At 61.2% G+C, this 21,972-nt stretch overlaps 3 protein-coding genes across 3 annotated transcripts in view; 1 reads left to right on the top strand and 2 right to left on the bottom strand.

The window, feature by feature from the left end:
* Nucleotides 1-10,775, top strand: part of LOC111544562 (ATPase family AAA domain-containing protein 3A) — a 33,183-nt gene extending 22,408 nt beyond the window's left edge. The window contains exons 12-16 of the mRNA XM_023215102.3: nucleotides 827-878; nucleotides 2,934-3,004; nucleotides 4,149-4,316; nucleotides 5,804-5,912; nucleotides 10,009-10,775. Coding sequence (XP_023070870.2) covers nucleotides 827-878; nucleotides 2,934-3,004; nucleotides 4,149-4,316; nucleotides 5,804-5,912; nucleotides 10,009-10,155 — 547 coding nt within the window. The 3' untranslated portion in view covers nucleotides 10,156-10,775. The remainder of the gene's footprint in view (nucleotides 1-826; nucleotides 879-2,933; nucleotides 3,005-4,148; nucleotides 4,317-5,803; nucleotides 5,913-10,008) is intronic.
* A 92-nt stretch (nucleotides 10,776-10,867) lies between these two features.
* Nucleotides 10,868-16,487, bottom strand: TMEM240 (transmembrane protein 240). Its single transcript, XM_023215103.2, has 4 exons — nucleotides 16,163-16,487; nucleotides 15,749-15,855; nucleotides 11,688-11,896; nucleotides 10,868-11,606 (listed from the first exon to the last, which is right to left on the bottom strand). The coding sequence occupies exons 1-4, from the start codon at nucleotides 16,217-16,219 to the stop codon at nucleotides 11,458-11,460; spliced, it is 522 nt and encodes a 173-aa protein (XP_023070871.1). The 5' UTR covers nucleotides 16,220-16,487; the 3' UTR covers nucleotides 10,868-11,457.
* A 1,024-nt stretch (nucleotides 16,488-17,511) lies between these two features.
* Nucleotides 17,512-21,972, bottom strand: part of SSU72 (SSU72 homolog, RNA polymerase II CTD phosphatase) — a 34,223-nt gene continuing 29,762 nt past the window's right edge. The window contains exons 3-5 of the mRNA XM_023215105.2: nucleotides 20,866-21,005; nucleotides 19,886-20,004; nucleotides 17,512-18,000 (exon numbers count right to left, since the gene is read on the bottom strand). Coding sequence (XP_023070873.1) covers nucleotides 17,899-18,000; nucleotides 19,886-20,004; nucleotides 20,866-21,005 — 361 coding nt within the window. The 3' untranslated portion in view covers nucleotides 17,512-17,898. The remainder of the gene's footprint in view (nucleotides 18,001-19,885; nucleotides 20,005-20,865; nucleotides 21,006-21,972) is intronic.

The following is a 21,972-nucleotide window of genomic DNA, read 5'->3' as shown; positions in this document are numbered from 1 at the left end:
ACACAGGCCCTTCACTGCGGCCCAGCAGGCTGCCTTCGGGGAAGGGGGTTCAGGTGGCTTTCCGGGACCTTGTGGTCTTTCTGCAGCTCTGTCCTTGTGGCCACGCAGGAGGCCCAGCGGCGGGTCCCTCGGAGGGAAGGTCCCCTGAGTGTGGACCCTGGTGGACACGAGGTCCCCAGCATGTGGAGGCTGCCAGTGGGATACTTGGCTCAGGGCAGAAGAGAGGTGGGTGGGTGTAGGGGGAGAGGGGTCTTCACAGCTGCAGGGGCGCCTCCTCCACGGCCGCCCTCCCTCTAACACGTGTGCAGGTGGGCGTGGGCACCGGCTCCTTTTGGTAGAACCATTTGGAAGTTAGCCGAAGACAGCATGGCACACACCCTTCAATAGGTCCCACAGTGACTGCACGCAGGGCACAGCCTGGGCACCCTTGCGACCTCAGCTGTCCCCGTTGGCACCACGTCGCTCATGGCTGGCACCCTCCCCTCTGGCCTTTGACCTTTCACTTTAGAAGATCTTGCCCCTGGTGTGGACTCTGAGCGGCCGCCAGCGCTGCACTGGGCCGGGTGGGGGTGAAGCCTACGGGGCAGAGTCTGTCGCCCCCGTGTGCCGTTGGCTTCCTGGGGCCTTGTGAGGCTGGGCCGTGGTCAGCTGCCCAGAGGCCAGGCTGATGGGCTTCTGTCAGATCCAGGACTTAGGGCTCCTGGTGGGGCAGAGGCTGCACCCTGTAGGGATCTGCCCGCTCAGCCTGCTCCCGCCACAGCCCGACGCTGCTGTGGGCCGCTGCAGGTGTCACTCTCGCCGTGCTTGGCCTCCCTCTCGTTCACAGCCTCCTGCTCTTCGTGGATGAAGCAGACGCCTTCCTTCGGAAGCGAGCCACTGTGAGTGTCACTGAGCCTCTGTCTGGCCCCGGGGCCGGTGGAGCGGGCACAGGCGTCTCCCTGGGCCAGCCTGCAGCCCTCTGATCAATGGCTTTTTCTCTCTAAGTTTTGTGTGAAAAATAGCATTTTTAGGTCAGCTGAAAGTTAAGTTATGGCTTTTGAGATTTGTTTTGTTTTGTTTTTTGAGATGGAATCTCTGTAGCCAGGCTAGAGTGTACGGGTACAATGTCGGCTCACTGCAGCCTCCACCTCCTGGGTTCAAGCGATTCTTCTGTCTCAGCCTCCCAAGTAGCTGGGATTACAGGTGCCCACCACCCTGTCTAGACCGTATTTCTGTTTTTAGTAGAGACGGGGTTTCATCATGTTGGCCAGGCTGGTCTCGAACTCCTGACCTCAGGTGATCCGCCCGCCTTCGCCTCCAAAAGTCCTGGGATGACAGGCATGAGCCACCACACCCGGATGCCCTGGTCTATTTTTATTTTTATTTATTTGAGAGGAAGTCTCGCTCTATGGCTTAAGCTGGCTTGCAGCAGTGCAATCTTGGCTTACTGCAACCTCCACCTCCTGGATTCAAGCTAGTCTCCTGCCTCCGCCCCCTAGGTACCTGGGATTACAGGCTTTTGCCACCATCCCCAGTTACGTTTTTTGTTTATTTGTTTTTGTTTGTTTTTTTCTTTGAGACAGAGTCTCGCTCTGTCCCCCAGGCTGGAGTGCAGTGGTGCGATCTCGGCTCACTGCAAGCTCTGCCTCCCAGGATCATGCCATTCTCCTGCCTCAGCCTCCTGAGTAGCTGGGAGTACAGGCGCCTGCCACCGCGCCTGGCTAATTTTTTTGTATTTTTAGTAGAGACGGGGTTTCACCGTGTTAGCCAGGATGGTCTTGATCTCCTGACCTCGTGATTCGCCCGCCTCGACCTCCCAAAGTGCTGGGATTACAGGTATGATCCACCACGCTCGGCCGTTTTTTGTATTTTTAATAGAGATGGGGTTTCACCATGTTGGTCAGGCTGGTCAAAAACTCCTGACCTCACATGATCCTCCCACCTCTGCCTCCCAAAATACTGGGATTGCATGCATGATCCACCAAGCCCAGCCTTTTAATTATCATTTTAAGACAGGGTCTCTGTCGCCCAGGCTGGAGTGCAGTGGCACGATCACAGTTCACTGTAGCCTCGACCTCTTGAGCTCAAGCCGTCCTCCTGCCTCAGCCGCCCTCGTAGGCAGGACTGCAGGGGCACAGTGCCATGCCCGTCTAATTTTTTTTGTAATGTTAGTAGAGATGGAGTTTCCTCACGTTGCCCAGACTGGGCTCGAACTTCTGAGCTAAAGAGATTTGCCCGCCTTGACGTTCTGAAGTGCGGGTATCACAGACGTGAGCCCCCACGCCCGGTCAGGCTTTTTTTTTTTTTTCAGTCAGATTCTCACTGTGTCTCCCATGCTGGAGCGCAGCGGTACAATTTCAGGTCGCTGCAACCTCTGCCACCCAGGTTCCCCTCGTTACCCAGGCTGGGCTCAAACTTCTGAGCTATAAGAGATGCTCCCGCCTTGACCTTCTGAAGTTCTGGGATTACAGACGTGAGCCCCCATGCCCAGTCAGGGTTTTTTTTGTTTTTGTTTTTGTTCTTGTTTTTTTTGAGACAGTCTCACTCTGTCGCCCATGCTGGAGTGCAGCGGTGCAATTTCAGCTCGCTGCAACCTCTGCCTCCCAGGTTGAAGTGATTCTCCTGCTTCAGCCTCCCACGTAGCTGGGACCACAGGTGTGCCACTGCGCCTGGCTGATTTTTGTATTTTTAGTGGAGACGGGGTCTCACCATGTTGGCCAGGATGGCCTCAAACTGCCTACCTCAGGTGATCTGCCCTCCTCGGCCTCCCAAAATGCTACATTACGTGCATGAGCCACCGCCCCTGGCCCTGGTCAGGCTTTTGAGTCTAGATCCATGAAGCTTGAGTCTAGCTGCGTCCCTGCTCCCTGCAGGAGGGAGGCCTGTGGGACCTTCTGCTGTGGCTGTTTACAAGGCTCTGCTCCTGGTGTCTAAAGCTGAAACCTTCTCTGTAGGAGAAGATAAGCGAGGACCTCCGAGCCACCCTGAACGCCTTCCTGTACCGCACGGGCCAGCACAGCAGCAAGTGAGGGAGCGTCCTGGGCCCCGGGCAGGGCTGTGCAGCCGTCACCCTTGGTTCCCACCGAGGGACCTCAAGGGCCCTGGATCACAGTGCTGGGCAGCACCCGTGGCCTCAACGTGCCCACCTCGGAGGTCCCCTGGGAATGGCCCAGCTTGGGACAACATGAAGTGTCATTGACGAACATGCGGGGGCCTCCTGGGCAGAGCCGGGGTCAGTCCTGTCCTCACGGCCCTGTGCGATGCCGCCCCAGCTTGCAGGTCCCTCTGCCCCTGGGTTTCTGCGGTCCTGTGCCTGCAAGGGAGGTGGTCTGATCGTCTGAGGCTCTGCTGGGCCTCCCTTGGAGGGTGTGGGTGCCCTGGGGTGGGAGATGGAGACACATCTGTTCCCACGGGAAGCTGGGCACGAGCAGGTCCTGTGTGTTTGGGCGGAGCCTGGGGCCTCGGTCCCCCGCCCGGATGCTGGACGGGGTACACCCTCCAGGCTTGGGGCCCTCCCCACTTTGTGCGTCCTCCGTGAGCCTCTGCCCAGAGGTCTCCAGTATGGTGATCGCCCCACGGCCAGGCTCCCCAGCCCCTCCCAAATCCCCTAAGTTTGAGTTTTCTTGGTCTCCTGGGCCCCTCCAGCCCCAATCACGTGTCACACGGAGGATCAAGTCCTGCCGGGCAGCCGTGCCCGACTCCTCAGGCATGTTGGGCTCCCTGGCTCAGCTGCTGCCGGTAGACGCTCCCTGGAGCCCTGGCTCAGGTCCTTCCCAGAGAGGCAGGGCTGGGACCCTGCTGAGCCTCCGCTGTAACTGGGCCCCGAGGTCCTGCTCCTGGCTCGTGTGGCCACTCTTGACATGGACTCTGAGTCCCGCATCCCTGCTCCCAGCACGGCGGGGCTCAGGCAGCAGGAGGAGTGGCGGTCCTGGCGCTGCCTATCAGGCTAGGCGAGGGTCAGCAGGGAAGTGCCATATGGGGCAAGAACAGAGGCCCAGGAAGCCGGGCGGAGGGACAGCTGGGTACGGTGGGGCAGGCGGCCGATCAGGGCTGTGCCTTGTCCTCGTGTTTCCTGCTGCTTTAGATGCTTCCTGTGGGGGCTCAGGTGGCCCCGTTCCCCTCGGTGCAGCTCGGCCACCAGCCCCAGCGTCCTCATCCCCACCCCGCAGGTTCATGCTGGTCCTGGCCAGCAACCAGCCCGAGCAGTTCGACTGGGCCATCAACGACCGCATCGACGTGATGGTTCACTTTGATCTGCCGCGGCAGGAGGAGCGGGAGCGCCTGGTGAGAATGTATTTTGACAAGTATGTTCTTAAGCCGGCCACAGAAGGAAAGCAGTAAGTGTCCTGCTCACCCACACCCTGTCCAGGGACCCTCGCTCAGGGCCCACCCCGCCCCTGCTCTTCAGACGCTCCCAGCAGGCCCCGTCACAGGGGTGGGCACCACCTCCCTGTCCTGCAGTTTTTCACAGGAGCCTGTGGGCCCCAGGGGTCCCAGAGGCCACATCCAGGGAGGTCACGCCCCCCTTTCCTCATCCCCACCTGAGAACAGCCTGGCGGTGTCTCCTCGGGTTTGGGGACAGAGTCCACCATCACTTACAAACCTTCAGCACCCCTTGTTTTTTTTTTTTTTGAGACAGTCTCGTTCTTGTCCCCGAGGCTGGAGTGCAGTGGCGTGATCTCAGTTCACTGCAACCTCTGCTTCCCGGGTTCAAACAGTCCTCTTGCCTCAGCCTCCTGAGTAGTTCAGATTACAGTCACCCACCACCATGCTTGGCTAATTTTTTTTTTTATTTTTAGTAGAAATGGGGTTTCACGATATTGGCCAGGCTGGTCTCGAACTCCTTACCTCAAGTGATTCACCCTCCTCAGTCTCCCAAAGTGCAGGGATTACAGATGTGAGCTACTGTGCCCGGCCTCTTTTCCTTTCCTTTTCACTCCACGGAAGGCTGTAAGGAAATCCTGTGCCCAGCCACCCCGATGGGAAGTGACGTGGAATGTTGCTCTGAGACCCCCGTGTCGGGATTGGAGGGAGAAGCTCCTCATGGTCCCCTGCTGGCTGCTGGCCTGGCCTTCCTCCAGCTGCCACGCCTGGCCCTGGAGCCTCCTGGTGTGGGGCGCGGCTCCGGCTGCATTTGTGCCTTGAGGCTCTCAGGCTTCCTATTGCTGGTGGTGGATGCAGCAGGCACGGCGGGCAGAGCCCTCCAGGTGATGAGGGGCCCTGGGGCCACGCACCGGCTGCCTCAGGAACACTCCAGATGAGCAGAGGCTGCTCCACTTCTTGTTGTCCCCAGGGCCCTGGTTTCTGAGTCCTTTTGTGCACCTGACCCAAATCCCTGCTGTCGCCAGTGATGACAAAAGAGAGCCTGGTTGCCGCTGCCGCCTGCTCCGTGCCAGCCCAGCTGTCTGGGCCTGTTTCCCTATGCCCTCCCCTGCCCTGGGATCCCCCGTCCCCACGGCTGCTCGTAGCCCTGGCACCATGACTTGGCGTCTGTGGCCTTCGGTCAGATGCTTTTCTAGAAGTGAGGGCCGTGCCACTGCCAGCGTAAAGGCCATGTGTCCTGCGGGTGCTGTGTGAGCAGCTGTGGGCAGGGCTGCTGTGAGGAGTGTTTGGGGCTATCTCCAGGCCCCGCAGCCGCTCTCCTCCTGCTCAGTCTGGGCCTGGCCTGCAGCAGACAGAGGGTGCAGAGCTGGGCTGTCACAGGGAGAGGGCCCCTCCTGGGGACTTCTGGCATGGGTGCCCGCCTGGCTGCCTGTCTTCCAGTCCCCACCTCGTAGTGTGGGAGCTGCTGCCTTGGCCGCCCACTTGGGAACTCCTCCCCCAGGCGTCTGAAGCTGGCCCAGTTTGACTACGGGAGGAAGTGTTCGGAGATTGCTCGGCTGACGGATGGCATGTCGGGCAGGGAGATCGCTCAGCTGGCTGTGTCCTGGCAGGTGAGTCAGGCTCGGGCGTACCCACCCAGACGGGAGCCCAGCTGCTGTGGAGACACTCGGTTGTGCCTGTCCCAGCACCAGTGTCACGCAGGAGCTTCTGTTGAGGGGTTTTCTGTGCATAGACGTGACATGGGGCACCCGCCCTAGTTGGGCCACTCCACATGGCGGCGCCCACCTGCTCATGCCTGCAGGAGGGTGGGCCCATTTTAGTGGCTGACGGTCACACGGGGCTCTCTGGAAGATAGTCCAGCATTGCAGTAGCCTGCACTCTGCTGGGTGGGGCGGGAGGCTTCAGACTCTCACCTTGGCCAACAGGCACCTCCTGGTGTAAATGCTCGTCAGGACAGGCCCTGTGTGAGTCGGGGGGTCGGGATGGAGGGACGTTGTGTTTTCTGGACCAAGTCCCTGGGCTTGGTCCTGTTTGACACACAGGTGGGAGTGGCCTCTGATTGTCCCACAGCCAGTTGTTCCTTGGAGGCCCCCCTCCTGCAGCTGCGTGGCTGTTCCAGGGATGGGGAGCCAGTACTCAGAGCAGTGGGCGTGGCCATCCAGAAAGCTTTGGTCTTTGGAGGTTGCTGGAAAAGCAAAACCAGGTCTGTGGGGCCGAAAACACCAAGGCCACACACAGGCATCGCCGCCTCTGGGGTCTGCAGAGTCTGTGACAACCTGGTCACTCAACCTAGCAGCGCTTTTGAATGAATGTGTGTCAGACTAATGAAGTAGCCAACTACCTTGATTTAAACATTGGAGCCGGGGTCTATAGGGGTTGTATTAGTACAGGCTGGGTTATGCCGCTGTGACAAAGAGCCCCAGATCTCAAACCCCATTCTTATGGGTCAGCTGAGGTCTGTGTTCTAGGCTGTCCCACTTGGGACCAGGTCTGTTTCCACAACTAAGAAAGCAGAGGCCGGGCATGGTGGTGGCTGACGCTTGTATTCCCAGCATTTGGGGAGGTCAAGTCAGCCAGATTATTTGAAGCCAGGAGTTCAGGACCAGCCTGGAAATTTTACAAAAATGAAAAAATTAGCCGGACCTGGTAGCACATGCCTGTAATGCTAGCTGCTTGGGAGGCTGAGGTGGGAGGATCACTTTAGTCCAGGAGGTCGAGGCTGCAGTGAGCTCTGATTGTGCCACTGCACTCCAGCCTAGGCAACAGAGCGAGACCCTGTCTTAAAAAATAAGAATAATTTGGGCCAGGCACAGTGGCTCATGCCTGTAATCCCAGCACATTGGGAGGCCGAGGCAAGAGGATCACCTGGGGCTAGGAGTTCAAGACCAGCCTGGCCGACATGGCCAACCTGACCTCTACTAAAAATGCAAAAATTATCTGGGTATGTTGGTGGTGCATGCCTGTAGTCCCAGCTACTTAGGAGGCTGAGCCAGGAGAATCTCTTATATCCAGGAGGCGGAGGATGCGGTGAGCCAAGATGGTGCCACTGTCCTCCAGCCTGAGTGACAGAGTGAGACTCTATCTCAAAAAAAATAGCAATAGGCTGGGTACGGTGGCTCACAGCTATAATCCTAGCACTTTGGGAGGCTGAGGCAGGCGGATCATGAGGTCAAGAGATGGAGACTATCTGGCCAAATGGTGAAACCCCATCTCTACTAAAAATACAAAAATTAGCTGGGTGCGGTGGCACATACCTGTAATCCCAGCTACTTGGGAGGATGAGGCAGGAGAATTGCTTGAACTCAGGAGGCAGAGGTTGCAATGATCCGAGATCACGCCACTGCACTCCAGCCTGGCAACATAGTGAGACTCCATCTCAAAGAACTAAAACTAAAACTAAAAATAATAATTTGGGCTAGCCCAGCGCAGTGGCTCACGCCTGTAATCCCAGCACTTTGTGAGGCCGAGGCAGGCAGATCATGAGGTTAGTTGATGGAGACCATCCTGGCTCACACAGTGAAACCCTGTCTCTGCTAAAAAATACAAAAAAAAAAAAAATTAACCGGCCTGGTGGCAGGCACCTGTAGTCCCAGCTACTTGGGAGGCTGAGGCAGGAGAATGGCGTGAACCGGGAGGCAGAGCTTGCAGCGGGCCGAGATTGCGCCACTGCACTCCAGCGTGGGCGACAGAGCGAGACTCTGTCTCAAAAATAAATAAATAAATAAACAAAATAATAATAATTTAGGTAGGGTGCAGTGGCTCACGCCTGTAATCCCAGCACTTTGGGAGGCCGAGGCAGTGGATCTCCTTGACTTCAGGTGATCTGCCCCCTTTGTCCTCTGAAAGTGCTGGGATTACAGGTGTTAGCCACTGCACACAGCCTCTTGAATGTTTTTCTCATAAAAGGGTGTTGAATTTGGTCAAATGCTTTTCCTAAATTAGATGAGATGGTCATGTAGTTTCTTTCCTCCATTGTGCTAATATCAATTGATTTTTGTATGAACATTTCGTATGTGGAACATTGATTTTCGTATGTTGAACTATCCTTGCATTCCAGGAATAAATCCTGCTTCTTTGTGGTATAGAGTCCTTTAACTGTACTGCTGAATTCACTCTGCTGGCATTTTGTTGAGGACTTTCCCAGCGATGCTCATCAGGGATATTGGCCTGTCATTTTTCTCGTGGTGTCTTTGTCTGGGTTTGGTATCAGGGTAATGCTGGCCTCCTAGGATGAGTGAGGGAATGTTCCTCAATGTGTCCCAGAGTTTCAGGAGTGCTGCTGATTCTTCATGTTTTGTGAATTGACACGTGAAGACATCAGGTCCAGGTCTTGTGTTTCAACTTTTACAGCTTGAAGACTTTAGGTTCCCAGAAAAATTTCCAGGGTAGCACAGAGAGCTCCCGGGCCCGGGGCCTTGCCACGTGGTGAACGTCATGTGTCACTGTTGGCCCCACCCGGGACTGGGTCTTGCCCAGAATCCCACCCAGGAGGCCACGTGACATTGAGCTGTCACTTCTGGTGGGCTCTGCCAGGTCCCCTGCTTCCTGGCGGGGTGGCCCCATGAGCGTCTGCTCAGCCCCTTTCCTCCGCTGGGCCCTGGGTGAGGTACAGCCACTCAGGTGCACACTGAGGGTTCCTGCACCTGTTTGAACTCTCTTGGGTCAACTCAAGATCAAAAATGATGCTGAGTAGTCCCGGGCCCCTGACGCACAGTGGCGGTCCGGTTCCGGTCAGTGTCTCCTGCACTCCTGGGCCCCTGAGCCACAGTGGCGGTCCAGCTCCAGTTGGTGTCTCCCCACACAGTGGCTCTTGGCGAGGGGTGGGTGCTGCCAGAGGGGACGGGCACCATGTGGTCATCCCCGTGGCAGGTTCCATTGTGGCAGCCGTGTTGTGGGAGGATGGTGCCCTGCTGCCCTTTACCCTGTGAGATGAATCCTGCCTCTGGGAGGCACAGCCGGGACGGGGTGAGGGACCCCCTCAGCTGTCCGGGAAGCGTCCCCCGCCCTGTGCTTCCTCCAGGCGTCCTGGTGCATCCTGAGCACGGTGCCCGGTGGGCGTCCCCATGCCCAGACCCTGACCCACAGGTACCTCCCCTTGGGGACTCCATGCCTTTCACTGGCACTGGGATGGAGAGCGACCTGTCCATGGCAGAAGGGCTGGACCTTAGGCTTCCTGAAGCAACACCAAGGGCCCCGGTCCTAGCAGCTCCAGCCTCCGCGTGCTGGATGCCAAGCCCTGTGCCAGGAGGACAGGGAGGTGGGGGCAGGGTTGGCCTTGGTGCCCTGAGGTGGGCAGTGGCTGCCTCTGCCCTGGTGTCAGGGTCAGGGTCTGAGGGTCTGAGGTGCAGTGCGACTTGGGGACGCTCCCTGGCTATGGCTGAGACACACAGAGGGTCTGCAGTTCCCCTGCCTCTTGGGAGCTGCCCTCAGTCAGCCGTCAGTGGGGCTTGGCCTTGGGCTTTCTGTTATTAGAAAGTCACTGAGAAATAGCAGTGGTGAGGACGCAGGCAGGGCTGTGGCACTGCAGGGGCCGCTCCCGGTGTCCACACGCATGCTGGGCTCTGCCGAGGTGCGGGAAGCCGGTGTTTCACCCTGAGGCTGTCCTGGTGCCCCTGGTTTGGCCCTTCCCCACCTCGGGGCCCTGGTGTGCATTGGGGGTGGGGGGCTCCCACGGCGGCCTCCCTCAGCTCCCTCTCTCCTCACTAGGCCACGGCGTATGCCTCCGAGGACGGGGTCCTCACCGAGGCCATGATGGACGCCTGTGTGCAAGATGCTGTCCAGCAGCACCAGCAGAAGATGTGCTGGCTGAAGTCAGAAGGGCCTGGGCGCGGGGACGAGCCCTCCCCATCCTGAGTCCACGGCGAGACCCACACCTCACGGAGCCTATCAGCGGACCCCTCCCACCCCCAACTTCCAGCCCCTGCACATTTAGGAAATACTCCTGGATGGGGAAGGGCTGTGCCCAGGGCCTCTGTGCACCAGGTTAGCTTGTGGTGGGGGCGGCCGTTCTGCCCCCCAGGACACCCCCTGTTGTGGGCACTGGCTAGGGAGGGGCAGAGGCCTCCGTCCTGCCCCTTAAGACACTTGGGAGACGCATTTTCCATGTGACTCGGAGTGGGAGGGGGAGGCTTTGCACCCCAGCCCCTGCCCAGGCCACGGGGAAGGTGGGTGCTGGCTGAGCCCCCAGGGCAGCAGGAGAGGGGCCGGTGATGTCTCTGTTCTCAGCTCCCACAGCAGAGCCGGGTGTTGGGGGGCCTGCCAGGACCAGACCGAGGTGGGGTGGCCTGAAGCCTGCTTCCCACTGCAGCCGGCACACGCCGAGAGCCCTGTGCGCTCTGGTGGCCCTGAGAGCCCCAGGCTGTGGCCGGGAGGAGGGAACCTGGCCGGCGTCTGAGGCCACGCTCAGCTGGCCAGTTCGAGCCTGTGGCTGGAGCTGGGGTCTGTTTACCTAATAAAGTCCCACAGGTGCCTCACCGCTGTGTCTGTCTCTTGGCTGACGCGGGGTGGGGTTTCCGGGGCCCCCTAGCGTTCTCCTGGGGTCAAAGGTGACAGAAGAGGCAGAGACTGGAGCTTTCTGGAGAATTTACTGACCACAGAGGGGTGGGCTTCACATGAGGTGCCCGCCACCGCGGGGCCAGGGGCCTGAATGCTGCCTGGGACCAGCCCCCTGCGCCCCACCCTACGGCTGTGCACAGACGGGCGCCCCCCTTGCTTCCCTCCCCTCTGCCCGAGCCGGCTGGGGCCAGACAGATGGTGGACGCAGCGCACGGCAAACAGCAGCTTCAAACAGATGCTGGCCCAGGCCACGTGCCTTGCCACCCCTGCCCCCACCTGCCCCCCAGGACCCTCTGGGCCCCCCAGCACCGCTGAGGCTGAGTCTGCCCTCGTGTCCTGCCCAGCCAGGAGTCCAGGGTCCTGCCCCCCGACTGCAGGGCCTCTCCCAGCCCAGCCCCCACCCCAGCCCCCACCCCAGCCCCCTTTATAAAAAGAAGAGGAGACAGCACCTTCCGCCGGACCCTCCCGGCCGGCCACAGCCCCGGACAACCTGGGCCCAGGGCTGCCGTCCAGTCCCGCCGGCCCGGGCGTCCACGAGGTCCCTTTTACATCTGTACAGCAGCCGCTTGGCTGGGCGGCCCCGGCAAGTCCCTGTGCGGCTCACAGGTGCCGCGGGCTGGGGTGGCCGTTGTGGTAGAGTTTCTGCTTCACGTGCACCATGTTCCCGGCGGCCTCCTCAAAGGGCCTGTGCGGCCGCCGGCCCAGCTCCCGCAGGCTGCACAGCTTGGGCAGCCAGGTCCACGAGCCATCTGCAGAGGGACAGGGGCGGTCAGGCAGCTGGGGCCGGCCAGGACGGTGGCATTCCCAGGCGGCGGGCACGAGGCACTCACCGTGGCGCCGTCCGGCTCTCCAGGCACGCACGGCGCAGTGCAGGACGCCGTCCATCCACACCAGGAACCAGCTGATGCAGAAGCCCAGCAGCAGCCCCAGCATGAGGTCGATCTCCTGCTTGGTCACATTGTCCGTCACAAAGTAGTTCTCGGAGGCGTCCACCACCGACTGGTCCCCGTCGTACGGGATCACGTAGTGGATGTGGTGCCTGGGGGCGGCAGGGCGGGCTGGCACCTCTCCCGCCGCCCCTGGCCTGGCCTTCCCCTGGGGGGCCTAGCCCGTGGTGGGGGTGTGGCTGCCACCCTGGGGGTTCTCTGAAGCAGCCTCCTGGGTGGGCGGGTCAGGAAGGGGGCACCGGACTCAGCCAGGCCGAGGTCACAGGCCAGAGGGCGGTGGGAGGTCAGTGGCCATGGGCCGTGGAGGCTGAGCGCGAAGTCCAGGCAGATGGCGGGACCGGCTGCTGGCGAGGGTGTCAGCCCTCACTCAGCACCTCCTCCCTGAGCCCTGGAGCTCACGGGAAGGTGCTGCGGGTGGAGGAGGCCTCCCCCAGAGGGGTTCAGGATGGTGGTCCCCACGGCCAGGGTCACAGCTCATCTGCCCGCCCCCAGGGCCGCGGAGGCCTCTTGGAGCAGAACCGGACACAGGGAGCCCTGCTGGCCCCGGACCGGCCACTCCCATGCACCCTTCCCCACCTGCCGTGCCCTTTCCTCCACCCACCATCCCGCCTGCCAGGCCCACTGCCCCTGGTGTTTCTTCTGCTCCTCTGTCCCTGGGAGGTGCTGTCAGAGGTCACAGGGGCTCTACCCAGCACCCCATCCTCTCCCCTTCCTGGGGAACACCCCCTTGCCCTTGCCTGGCACAGACCCGCCCTGCTCCTCCCAGGATGGACGGCGTCCAGGCTCCAGGGCCCTTTCGTCCTCAATGCCTGGGCACCTCGGTGTCCCTTGGCCTCCTCTCCCTGGGCCCTTGGGGGACTGCCCAAGCTCAGGCCACAACAGCTTCTGGCCTCTCCCTGCTGGGGTCACACAAGCTCCCCAAGGAGCGTGCTCCAGCAGCTCACCCTGTCCCAAGAAGGTCTCCAGGCCCCATGATCCCAGGTGGGCCGACTCTGCTGGTCGGACTGGCATCCCAGACAGCCGACTCTGGGATCCCTAGGCCAACATGAGGGCCTGGGAGTGGAGGCCGTGGGCCCCAGGTGCCTTGCGGTCCACACTCCTGGCTGCCTCCCACGTCTCTGCTGAGCTCCAGCTGCCTGTGTCTCCACGTGGGATCCACAGACACCTTAAACTTGTGCCTAAAAATAGCTCCTCTCTCCCCAAACCTGCTTCTCCCCCACCTTCCCCTCGGTGAGGTATCAGTGCCTTGGCCTGGTTTTCAGCTGAGACCCAGAGACCACCCCACGCTCCACACCCCCAGCAGAAGCACTTCCCACCCTGAAAGCCCGGCCTATCTGTCCAACCCAGGGCCTTGCAGCCCTCTCCAGGCCATCCCTGTGCCCAGCAGGGGCCACACAGCTGCCTTCCCTCGGTGAGATCTGGGGGTCCTGGAGCCTGAGCCCAGGCACAGGGAGGAGGTGGTCCTTGCCCAGGCTCTCCCTGAAGCCTTCCCGCTCTTCTGGGCTTCCCGGAGGTCAGTCCCCTCAGCATATCGGGCAAGTGGCCACTCCCAGTGGCAGGGCTCTCGGGGAGGAGTGACCATGACCGTGGCTGATCCCTGGTGGCCACCAATCACCTGGCGACGAGCCTGTCCACAGCCATCAGCCTCAATGGGCAGCTGATGACCACTGCCTAGAATGTGCAGCTGCCAGAGGCCCGCAGGGGAGGAAGCTGCTGCTGAGTCCTCACCCACCCCAGGGGCTCAGTAACTTTGGGAGTCAGAGGTCACAGCCTGTGTCCCCCGCTATGGCTGGCCTGGGTACCTGTAGTTTCTCCCCCTGCACCTGGCCCTCCTTCCTGGGGGGCTCAGGTCTCCCAAGTGAAAGCAGGAGACAGGCCTGGGCAGAGATGTGCTACCTGCACACGTATGTCTGTGACATGTACATACGTGTGTCCTGCCTGCACCACACATGCTGCATGTGTCCACCTGAGGCCCAATGTACGTCATGTATACACACCAGCCACATGCACAGGACATGGCGTGATACTGTGGACATGGGCCCCAGGAGCTCCACACCCCCACCCTGTGCATGTTCGCTTGGCTTTGCAAAACGCAGTCACCCTCTCCACGGGGCGCCACGTCACGTGCATGGACGGATGTCTCATTTGGACGCTGCCTGGCAACAGACTTTGGAGCATTGATTTCCATACACGTTCTCCATGTCAACATCTACGTATAGGCACGTACAAGGCCTACACATGTACTACACCCATTCTGCACACCAGCGTGTACACACGGGGAGCCCCTCATGGCAGTGCGTGGACATGGTGTATACGCAGATACTCCATGTGCAAAACGGTTGCACACACACTGGCTGCACCCACATGGAGACATTTTGACATGTCCCTGGGCACACTGCACTGTATATTGTGACATACATGTACTTTGCATACACATATATGTTGTCAATATACATGGGCACTTTGTACGCTGAATGTACATATTCTGTATGTAGAGATGTGAACAGAGCATAGATACACAGACACACACACAGCAGTATCGTCTACAGCAGGCTGTGGCTCTGCTTCCCACACACCAGCTGCCTTCAGCGTGCACTCCGCCTGAGTCCACGCGTGCTCTGGACACGACATGAGCTGCATGAGCTGCACCTACACGCCTTGTGCAAATACTCTAAGGCGCCCTCTGCCTGCCCTGCCGATCCCTCAGTGCGCTGCCACAGGTGGATGCACACGGCCCCAGCCCACGCGCATGGAGGCCGCGCCTTTCTGATGCTCTGGAGCTCCGGTCTGGGCCCAGCCTCCAGGAGGCCATGGAGCCAACCTCAGGCCGTTGCTCAGCAGTCGGACCGTCCAGACAGGGGCACGGGGCTCTCTGGTAGCACGTGGCCACCCCACAAGCTCTTACCCCCACCCTGTGCCGGCACATGTGAGGGTCACAGACACCCCAGTCTCTGCCTTCTCTAACACCCGTGTTCTTCATCAACACACCTGCTGCACCCATGGGCATGTAACACGCTTAGCAACACATGCAGCTGTCCTGAACACACATGCCCTGCGCCCACACATATGCACAGAGACCCCCGGAGCAGGAGGCAGCAGAGATGACGAACACGGGTTCTGGGTTGGTGCCCCTTTGTCCTTCACTAGCTGTGTGACCTTGGAAAACCGTGTCCTCTAAATCCTCCGTCCACTTCCTCATCTGTCCAGCAGGGTTAACAGCGGCCACTGCGTGAGGGTGTCCTGAGGGATGGGCGTGCATGCGTGCGTGCGCGGGCGCTGTGTGTACGCACATGTATATATGCACAGACGCCACACACATGCGCGTCTCATGAGAAGATGTTTATTTCGTACATGGACGTACAAACATGCATGGCCAAGATTCCATCACTACACGTGCACAGACGGGATCACACAGTGGGTGTGGGGGGATCTGGGCGCTCCCCTCAATCTGAGTGACCTTGAGGAAGCTGCGCCACCCCGCTGACCCCCAGCCCATCCCTCAGCTCCTCTCCAGCCAGGGGGTTGTGCCCAGTATCCCTCAAGGCAGGCCCTTCCCACCTTGACCTGCATTCCCCTGCCCTGGGACTCACTGCAGGGCCCAGCCCTGTAAGCAGGCGCTTCCTGCCCCAGCCCTGATGAGGCTGGCTTGGGTCTCCACTGTGGACATCAGACTGGGCTGCGGCTTCCCGGCCTCCAGGCTGGACCAGGAGGCCCCGTGACCCATTCCGCCATCACCCTGGAGGCCTCTAGGTGATGGTGTCCTAAAGCCATGCGCCCCCAGGAGACCCCCACCTTGAGACAGCTCCTCCCCCTGCGCACCTGGCAGCCCTCAAGGGTGGAAGGCGGATCGCGGCCTGCGTGGGGCTGGCTCCCCCGCGCCCCGAGTGGGCCCCGCCACACATGTGCGCTCACGCGTGTCGAGCCGGCGCCGGTTGCGGACTCACCGGCCACAGTTGCAGTGGCAGACGCGGTCCTCGCCCCGCAGGTGCGGGAGGATGTAGTTGTGGAATCGGTCCAGCAGCGCGTTCATGTCCATCAAGCACGCGATGGCCTGGAAGAGCCCATGACCGGTCAGCGCCAAGGAGCGGGCGGGACGAACGGGGGCTGGGGGTGGGGAGCGCAGGGCAGGTGGGGGCAGCGCAGGCCGGGGTCGGGGCAGCGCAGGCGGGGAGCCAGAGCGCAGGCCGGGTTGGGGGGAGCGCAGGCTCGGGGGGGGGGGGCCAGGAGGGGTTGGGGGGGGCGCAGGCCGGGGAGGGGAGCGCAGGCCGCACGGGCGGTAAACAAGGAGCAGGCGGTGGGGGCAGGCGGCGCGCGCGGGCGGGGAGCAGGGGGCGCGCGCGGGAAGCCCCTCCGCTCACCATCACGACCGACGCCCCCAGAATCATGAAGATCATGGTGTTCGCGCTCATGGACATCGGGCGGGGCCGGGCCGGGCCGGAGCGCCGCCCCCCGGCCCCGGCGCCCCCCCGGCCCCGGCCCGATGCTGAGCCCCCGCCGCCTCCGCAGAGGTCAGCGCTTCCCTGGGTCTTCGGCCGCCGCTCGCGGCAACCCCGGCGCCGGCCGGGAGGAGGAGGCGCGGGGGGGGCACCGAGGAGGACGCGGGGCCTCTCTGGGGTCGCTCGGCCCTGCCCGCCGCGCTCCGCTCCGCCCTCGGGTCCTCCCCGCGCTCCGCTCGGCTCGGCTCGGCTCGGCTCTGCTCGGCTCCGGCCCCCTCCCTGCCTCCTCCTCCCTCCTCCCTCCTCGCCGCCTCCCTCCGCCTCCCGGGAGGGACCGCGCAGCCCGCAGGCCGCCCCGAGCCAGCACCGGTGCCGGGAGGGGACCGCCACCCCCAGGACGCCGGCCGGGGCCCCTCTCCGGGAACCTCGGCTTCGCGCCCCGCCCCAGTCTGGTCAGACCCAGCCCCGGTGGCCTGTCCAGTGACCCTGGACGCCAGTCCCCGCACGATCCGGTCCTGGAGGGGCGCCGAGGCCCTCCCCGCCCCACTGCTCCTGGAATCCCAGGTCGCCGGCTGCGCGGCTGCACCAGCCCGCTTGGAAAGCACATGCCTCCAGGGTGGGGTCTGCAAGGTCGTGACAACCCCGCGGCCGTGGGGCCAGAGATGGGGGTCACAGGGCAGGGACGGGATGACCCCTGGAATCCTCAATGGAGAGAGGCGGCGCAGGAGCTGTGGGCAGGGAAGAGGGGCTCAGCCCAGCCCCATGGGTCGGGACGCCTGCCCTTCAGAGGCCCCGGTGGCCAGCAGTCAGCTCTGGCTGTTCCTGGCTCAGGGTCCTGAGGCCAAACTCTCATCCACAACCAGTGAGACCATGTTTCAGACCCGGGAGGCCACCGTCTCCCTTCCAGCAGTAAGTCGGCAAGACGCTATGCCTGGGACCCAGCCTGGGACCTGGCGCCATCCAGGCTCACTGCAGCCTCCATCCTCCCGGCGCAGCCTCCCCGGCAGCTGGCCTTGGGGCACAGCTGATCCCGGCCCCAGCGGTTTCCACGTGGAGGGGACACCGCTCTGCCACAGGCAGCAGTGCTGGAAGGAGCAGCCGGCTTCTGCTTCAAGCAGCACAGGCAGGGGCTGGCCCAGGCCCCGTCCGCAACACGAGGTTTGAGCTACACCTGCCAAGCAGTGGTCGGAGGGCACTGAAGGCGGCAGGGCTAGGCCTCTGCCACCTCCTCAGGCGCGAGGGTCGGGTCAGGAATTCAGGACCAGGCACAATGACAGCAGCATCTGTTTATTGACAATTCCAGGTCATTCCCAACACGCCGCAGCAGGGCTGTGTGGTCCAGCCGGGCGGGGAGGAGGGAGGGAAGGCAGGCACATGGAGACACAGGTGCGTCGGGAAGTGCACACAAACCATCGTCTTTCCTTTCTGGTTAAAGAAGAAACACTTTATAATCAATATCCCGCTCATAAGTAAAAGTGGGAAAGAAAAAACTTGATTGGTTCAATCTGGCCTTCTGGCATCTCCTCTCCCATTTCATAGGCACAGTTTCCTTGGGTAATGCTACCGTCACCAGCAGAACACCTGTAAGTAAAAACAAATGTCAGGAAGGAAAAGTATGAACAGGAAGCTCCAGAGGCGGCTCCAGGCGGGCGCTGGGCTCAGTAGAAGCAGACGGTGTGCAGAAAGGTGCGGCCGCTCTTCTCCTCGAACTCCTGCAGCAGCTCGTCAATCTCGTTCTCCATGTCTTCCGTGTGCTGGATCTGCAAGGACAGCACCGTCGTGAGGGCCCTGCCCACTCCCGCCTGTCTGCTCCCCCTAAGACCTGGATCGCCAGGGAAACGTCAGGCCGGAGCCAGCAAAAACCAGGGTGGCGGGCAGGCCCTCACCCCACCACTGCTGCCTCCCAAGATGGCTGGAGGCTGCAAGGGACGAGCTTCCTGGGCAGCCCCAGGCCCTCACCGGGTGTGGAGCAGGAGGTAGCCCCCACCTCCCCACTGACCCCCACAGAACCTGAAGCTGGGAGGAGCGTGGAGCTGGATTCTGAGAGGCGCCCGGCACTGAGACCTGGAGGCCAGGACTCAGGCCCACACGCACACAGCGGGGCCGACCAGCCCTCACCACCAGCGCGCCCTCACCGCCAGTGCTTCCACACCGCCAACGAGCAAACGGGCAGGGAAAGGTGCGGCGCCCGGAGACCCAGAGAGGGCCCTGACCCATGCCCTGTGGTGGGGTCAGCCTGGTCACTGGAGCGTCCTGGCAGCATCCTGGCCTCCATCCACCAGAGCCCCTGGCTGAAGGCTGCTGCCCTGGAGTGAGCAGGCCCGGCTCCTGAGCACACCTGCCCTGGCACTGGCAGCTCGTTACTCGCCATCTCCACTGACCCTGGTCCCCAACCTGGGACAGCACCCAGTGCCTCTAAGCAAGGAGTGGCCTGTGACTCAGCTCTGGCCAGCGTGACCCAAGCAGAAATCACGCAACAACTTCTGGGACGAGATTTTCCCTATGGCCTTTTCTCCTGCCAGGCGATCGTGAAGACCATCCCTGGCGCTTCAACATCCACGCTGGACCGGGAGGCATGCAGGGTGGGCAGGCAGAGCGCAGGAGCCTGCAGCCACACGGCAGCTTCTCCCAGCGCCGGCCCGCCTGGCTCCTGGCTTTCCAAACACCGTTTTCTCTCAGTGAAGCTGTCCTGTTTTTCTTTCAGTTGATCAAATCACAGATCACAGAGGCAGAGGCAGGACGGTGCGTGGGGCTCTCCTCAGGCAGGTCCTTTCTTTTTTTTTTTTTGGAGATGGAGTCTTGCTCTGCCGCCCAGGCTGGAGTGCAGTGGCCGGATCTCAGCTCACTGCAAGCTCCGCCTCCCGGGTTCACGCCATTCTCCTGCCTCAGCCTCCCGAGTAGCTGGGACTACAGGCACCCGCCTCGTCGCCCAGCTAGTTTTTTTGTATTTTTTAGTAGAGACGGGGTTTCACCGTATTAGCCAGGATGGTCTCGATCTCCTGACCTCGTGATCCACCCGTCTCGGCCTCCCAAAGTGCTGGGATTACAGGCTTGAGCCACCGCGCCCGGCCAGGCAGGTCCTTTCATCTCAGCCCAGCACCTCCATGCCACAGCAGGGTGGCGACAGAAGCCTTGGGGTGCCCGTGGCCCCTCTGTGCAAGGGGGACATGCAGGGCCCACGGGGGAAGGCAGGTGTGCAGAAGGCCAAGTCCAGGGGTGGACAGCGGACACAGCGCCCTTGGCAGCCTCCAGGCTCACGTGGGGCACACCTCTGACCGCACCACATCCAGGAGAGCTCTGTGCTCTGCTCGCTGAAGCAGGGCTGTGTCCACCAAGGGGAAGAGGCAAAGTACCAGGCGTTGCCTGGAGCCTGTGTCCTGGGAGGCGGACTAAGCCCGTGTTGGGCAGGTCACTGCACAGCCCCTCTCCACTGAGCAGAGGGCATGGGCGGGGGGCTCCTGTGCCAAAGCTGGGGAGTGACTTTCTCTAAACTACCAGCGGGCACCCCTGACACAGGCGAGCTGAGCAGAGACCCCACCCCAACCAGCAGGGCCAGCCTCAGGCCTCGGCCTCGCCCCTCTGTCACGGCCTCAGCCACGTCCCTGTCACAGCCTCGGCTCCGCAGGGCGCCCGCCGGGTACTCACACACTGGCAGAGCTCACAGATGAGAAACGCCCCCAGGGTGGCCTCCTCGTGGTTGTCCTGGATGTCCACATTGACCACGTGCACGGGCTGGCAGGTCTCTTGTTCTCTGGAATTCAGATCTGATTGGGACAAGGTGACACAGACGTCAGAGGCTCCAGAACCAGGTAACAGGCAGTCAACGTGGCTGAGTCCCTGGCTCTGCCGGCCCCTCGCCCAGCCCAGCCCTGGTGGTTTCTGGACTCTGCAGATTGGGGAGCACAAAGACTGAGCCTCAAACCGAAGGCAGCTGATGGTTCGAGGAAACCTCAGCAAATCTCCAACTCAGCAAAAGCTGGTCTGGGACTCCCCACCCACCAGCCAGGCCTGGAGTGAAGCGCAGCTGGCATTGCAGCCCTTCCCCATCATTAAAGACCAGCCCTCCCTGCTCCATGCCAGCTCAAGGGTCCATCCACGTGAAAAATGGACCCCGTGCGGTGGCTCTCGCCTGTGATCCCAGCACTTTGGGATGTCAAGGCGGGTGGATCACTTGAGGTCAGGAGTTCAAGACCATCCTGGCCAACATGGTGAAACCTTGTCTCTACTAAAAATACAAACATTAACTGGGCGTGTTGGCTCACACCTGTAGTCCCAGCTATTCGGGAGGCTGAGGCAGGAAAATCACCTGAACCCGGGAAGCGGAGCTTGCAGTGAGCTGAGATCGCGCCACTGCACTCCAGCCTGGGTGACAGAGCAAGACTCTGTCTCAAAAAAAAAACCACCAAACAAAAAACAGGCCCCTCAAGCCCACGAAAGGCCGCAGCCAGCACACGGGTGGTTCAGTGGCCAGCGGCCCTGCCTGCCTTCCAGGGTGTTTTGCACACAGGCCTGGCCCCCGCCCCCGCCACTCTAGATGGGCTGTGCTGGTCAGGGTGGGGCCCCGCAGGCATCCCCAGACCCTGTGAGAGCTGCTGGAGCCCAGCCCAGCACAGCCACCTCCTCACCTTCCACCACCTGGTCATACACTCTCTCTTCGCAAGTGAGGATCAGATCAAACAGGTCTTTGCAGTTCTGGAACCTTTCTGGTCGGGGCTTGATTCTCTTATTTCTGTCCAGCATATGTAAAATCCCATTCTGTGTATAGCTACACATGGGAGTTAAGGAATGTCAGAGAAAAGGCATCTGTGTATGAAGCCTAGAAGTGCCTGTGTCCTGGACACCCAGCCCCCTTCCCTGCCCCACAGCAGGGGCAGCCGGGACGCAGGCCTGGACAGCTGTAGGGGGTGAGCCATGCCCTGGTGAGCCAGGGGCCTCACTGTCCTAGCAGGTCCCACAGAAAACAAAGCGGGCGATGGCAGGTGCTTGCTCCTCACTGAGCCCCAACTCTGCGAAAAGACCCAAGGCCTGCAAGACACCCCCACCCTCCCCCCAGCATCTGAAGCCTTCTACCCAGACCTCATCCCTTGCCGCTGGCGCGGCCCGAGCTGCCCTTGGCCTCAGTCACTGTGTGTCCGCAGTCGGATCCTCCTTCCAACCTCTGCTCCCCAAGCAGTGCTGGCTCCGAAACCTCAGCCCTTCAGTAGACACAGAGCAAACCCAGAAACCAAGTCCCAAGTCTAGCTCAGCTACAACAGTCAAGAACACTGGAAAACCCAAAGAAAGGAAGCTTCAGGCTGGGCACAGTGGCTCACACTTGTGATCCCAGCACTTTGGGAGGCCGAGGTGGGCGGATCACCTGAGGTCGAGGAGTTCGAGACCAGCCTGGCCAACATGGAGAAACCCCGTCTCTACTAAAAATACAAAGATTAGACAGACGTGGTGACACATGCCTGTCATCCCGGCTACTCGGGAGGCTGAGGTTGCAGTGAGCCAAGATTGTGACACTGCACTCCAGCCTGGGTAACAGAGCAAGACTCTGTCTCAAAGAAGAAAAAGAAACGAAGCTTCAGCAGCAATCGGGCTGGAAAACACTGATACAAAGACCAACAGGGCAGGCCGGGAGCGGTGGCTCAAGCCTGTAATCCCAGCACTTTGGGAGGCCGAGATGGGCGGATCACGAGGTCAGGAGATCGAGACCATCCTGGCTAACATGGTGAAACCCCGTCTCTACT

Source organism: Piliocolobus tephrosceles, chromosome 1, assembly GCF_002776525.5.
Source record: "Piliocolobus tephrosceles isolate RC106 chromosome 1, ASM277652v3, whole genome shotgun sequence".
Classification (NCBI taxonomy): Eukaryota; Metazoa; Chordata; class Mammalia; order Primates; family Cercopithecidae; genus Piliocolobus; species Piliocolobus tephrosceles.
This window is presented reverse-complemented; position numbering and strand designations above follow the sequence as displayed.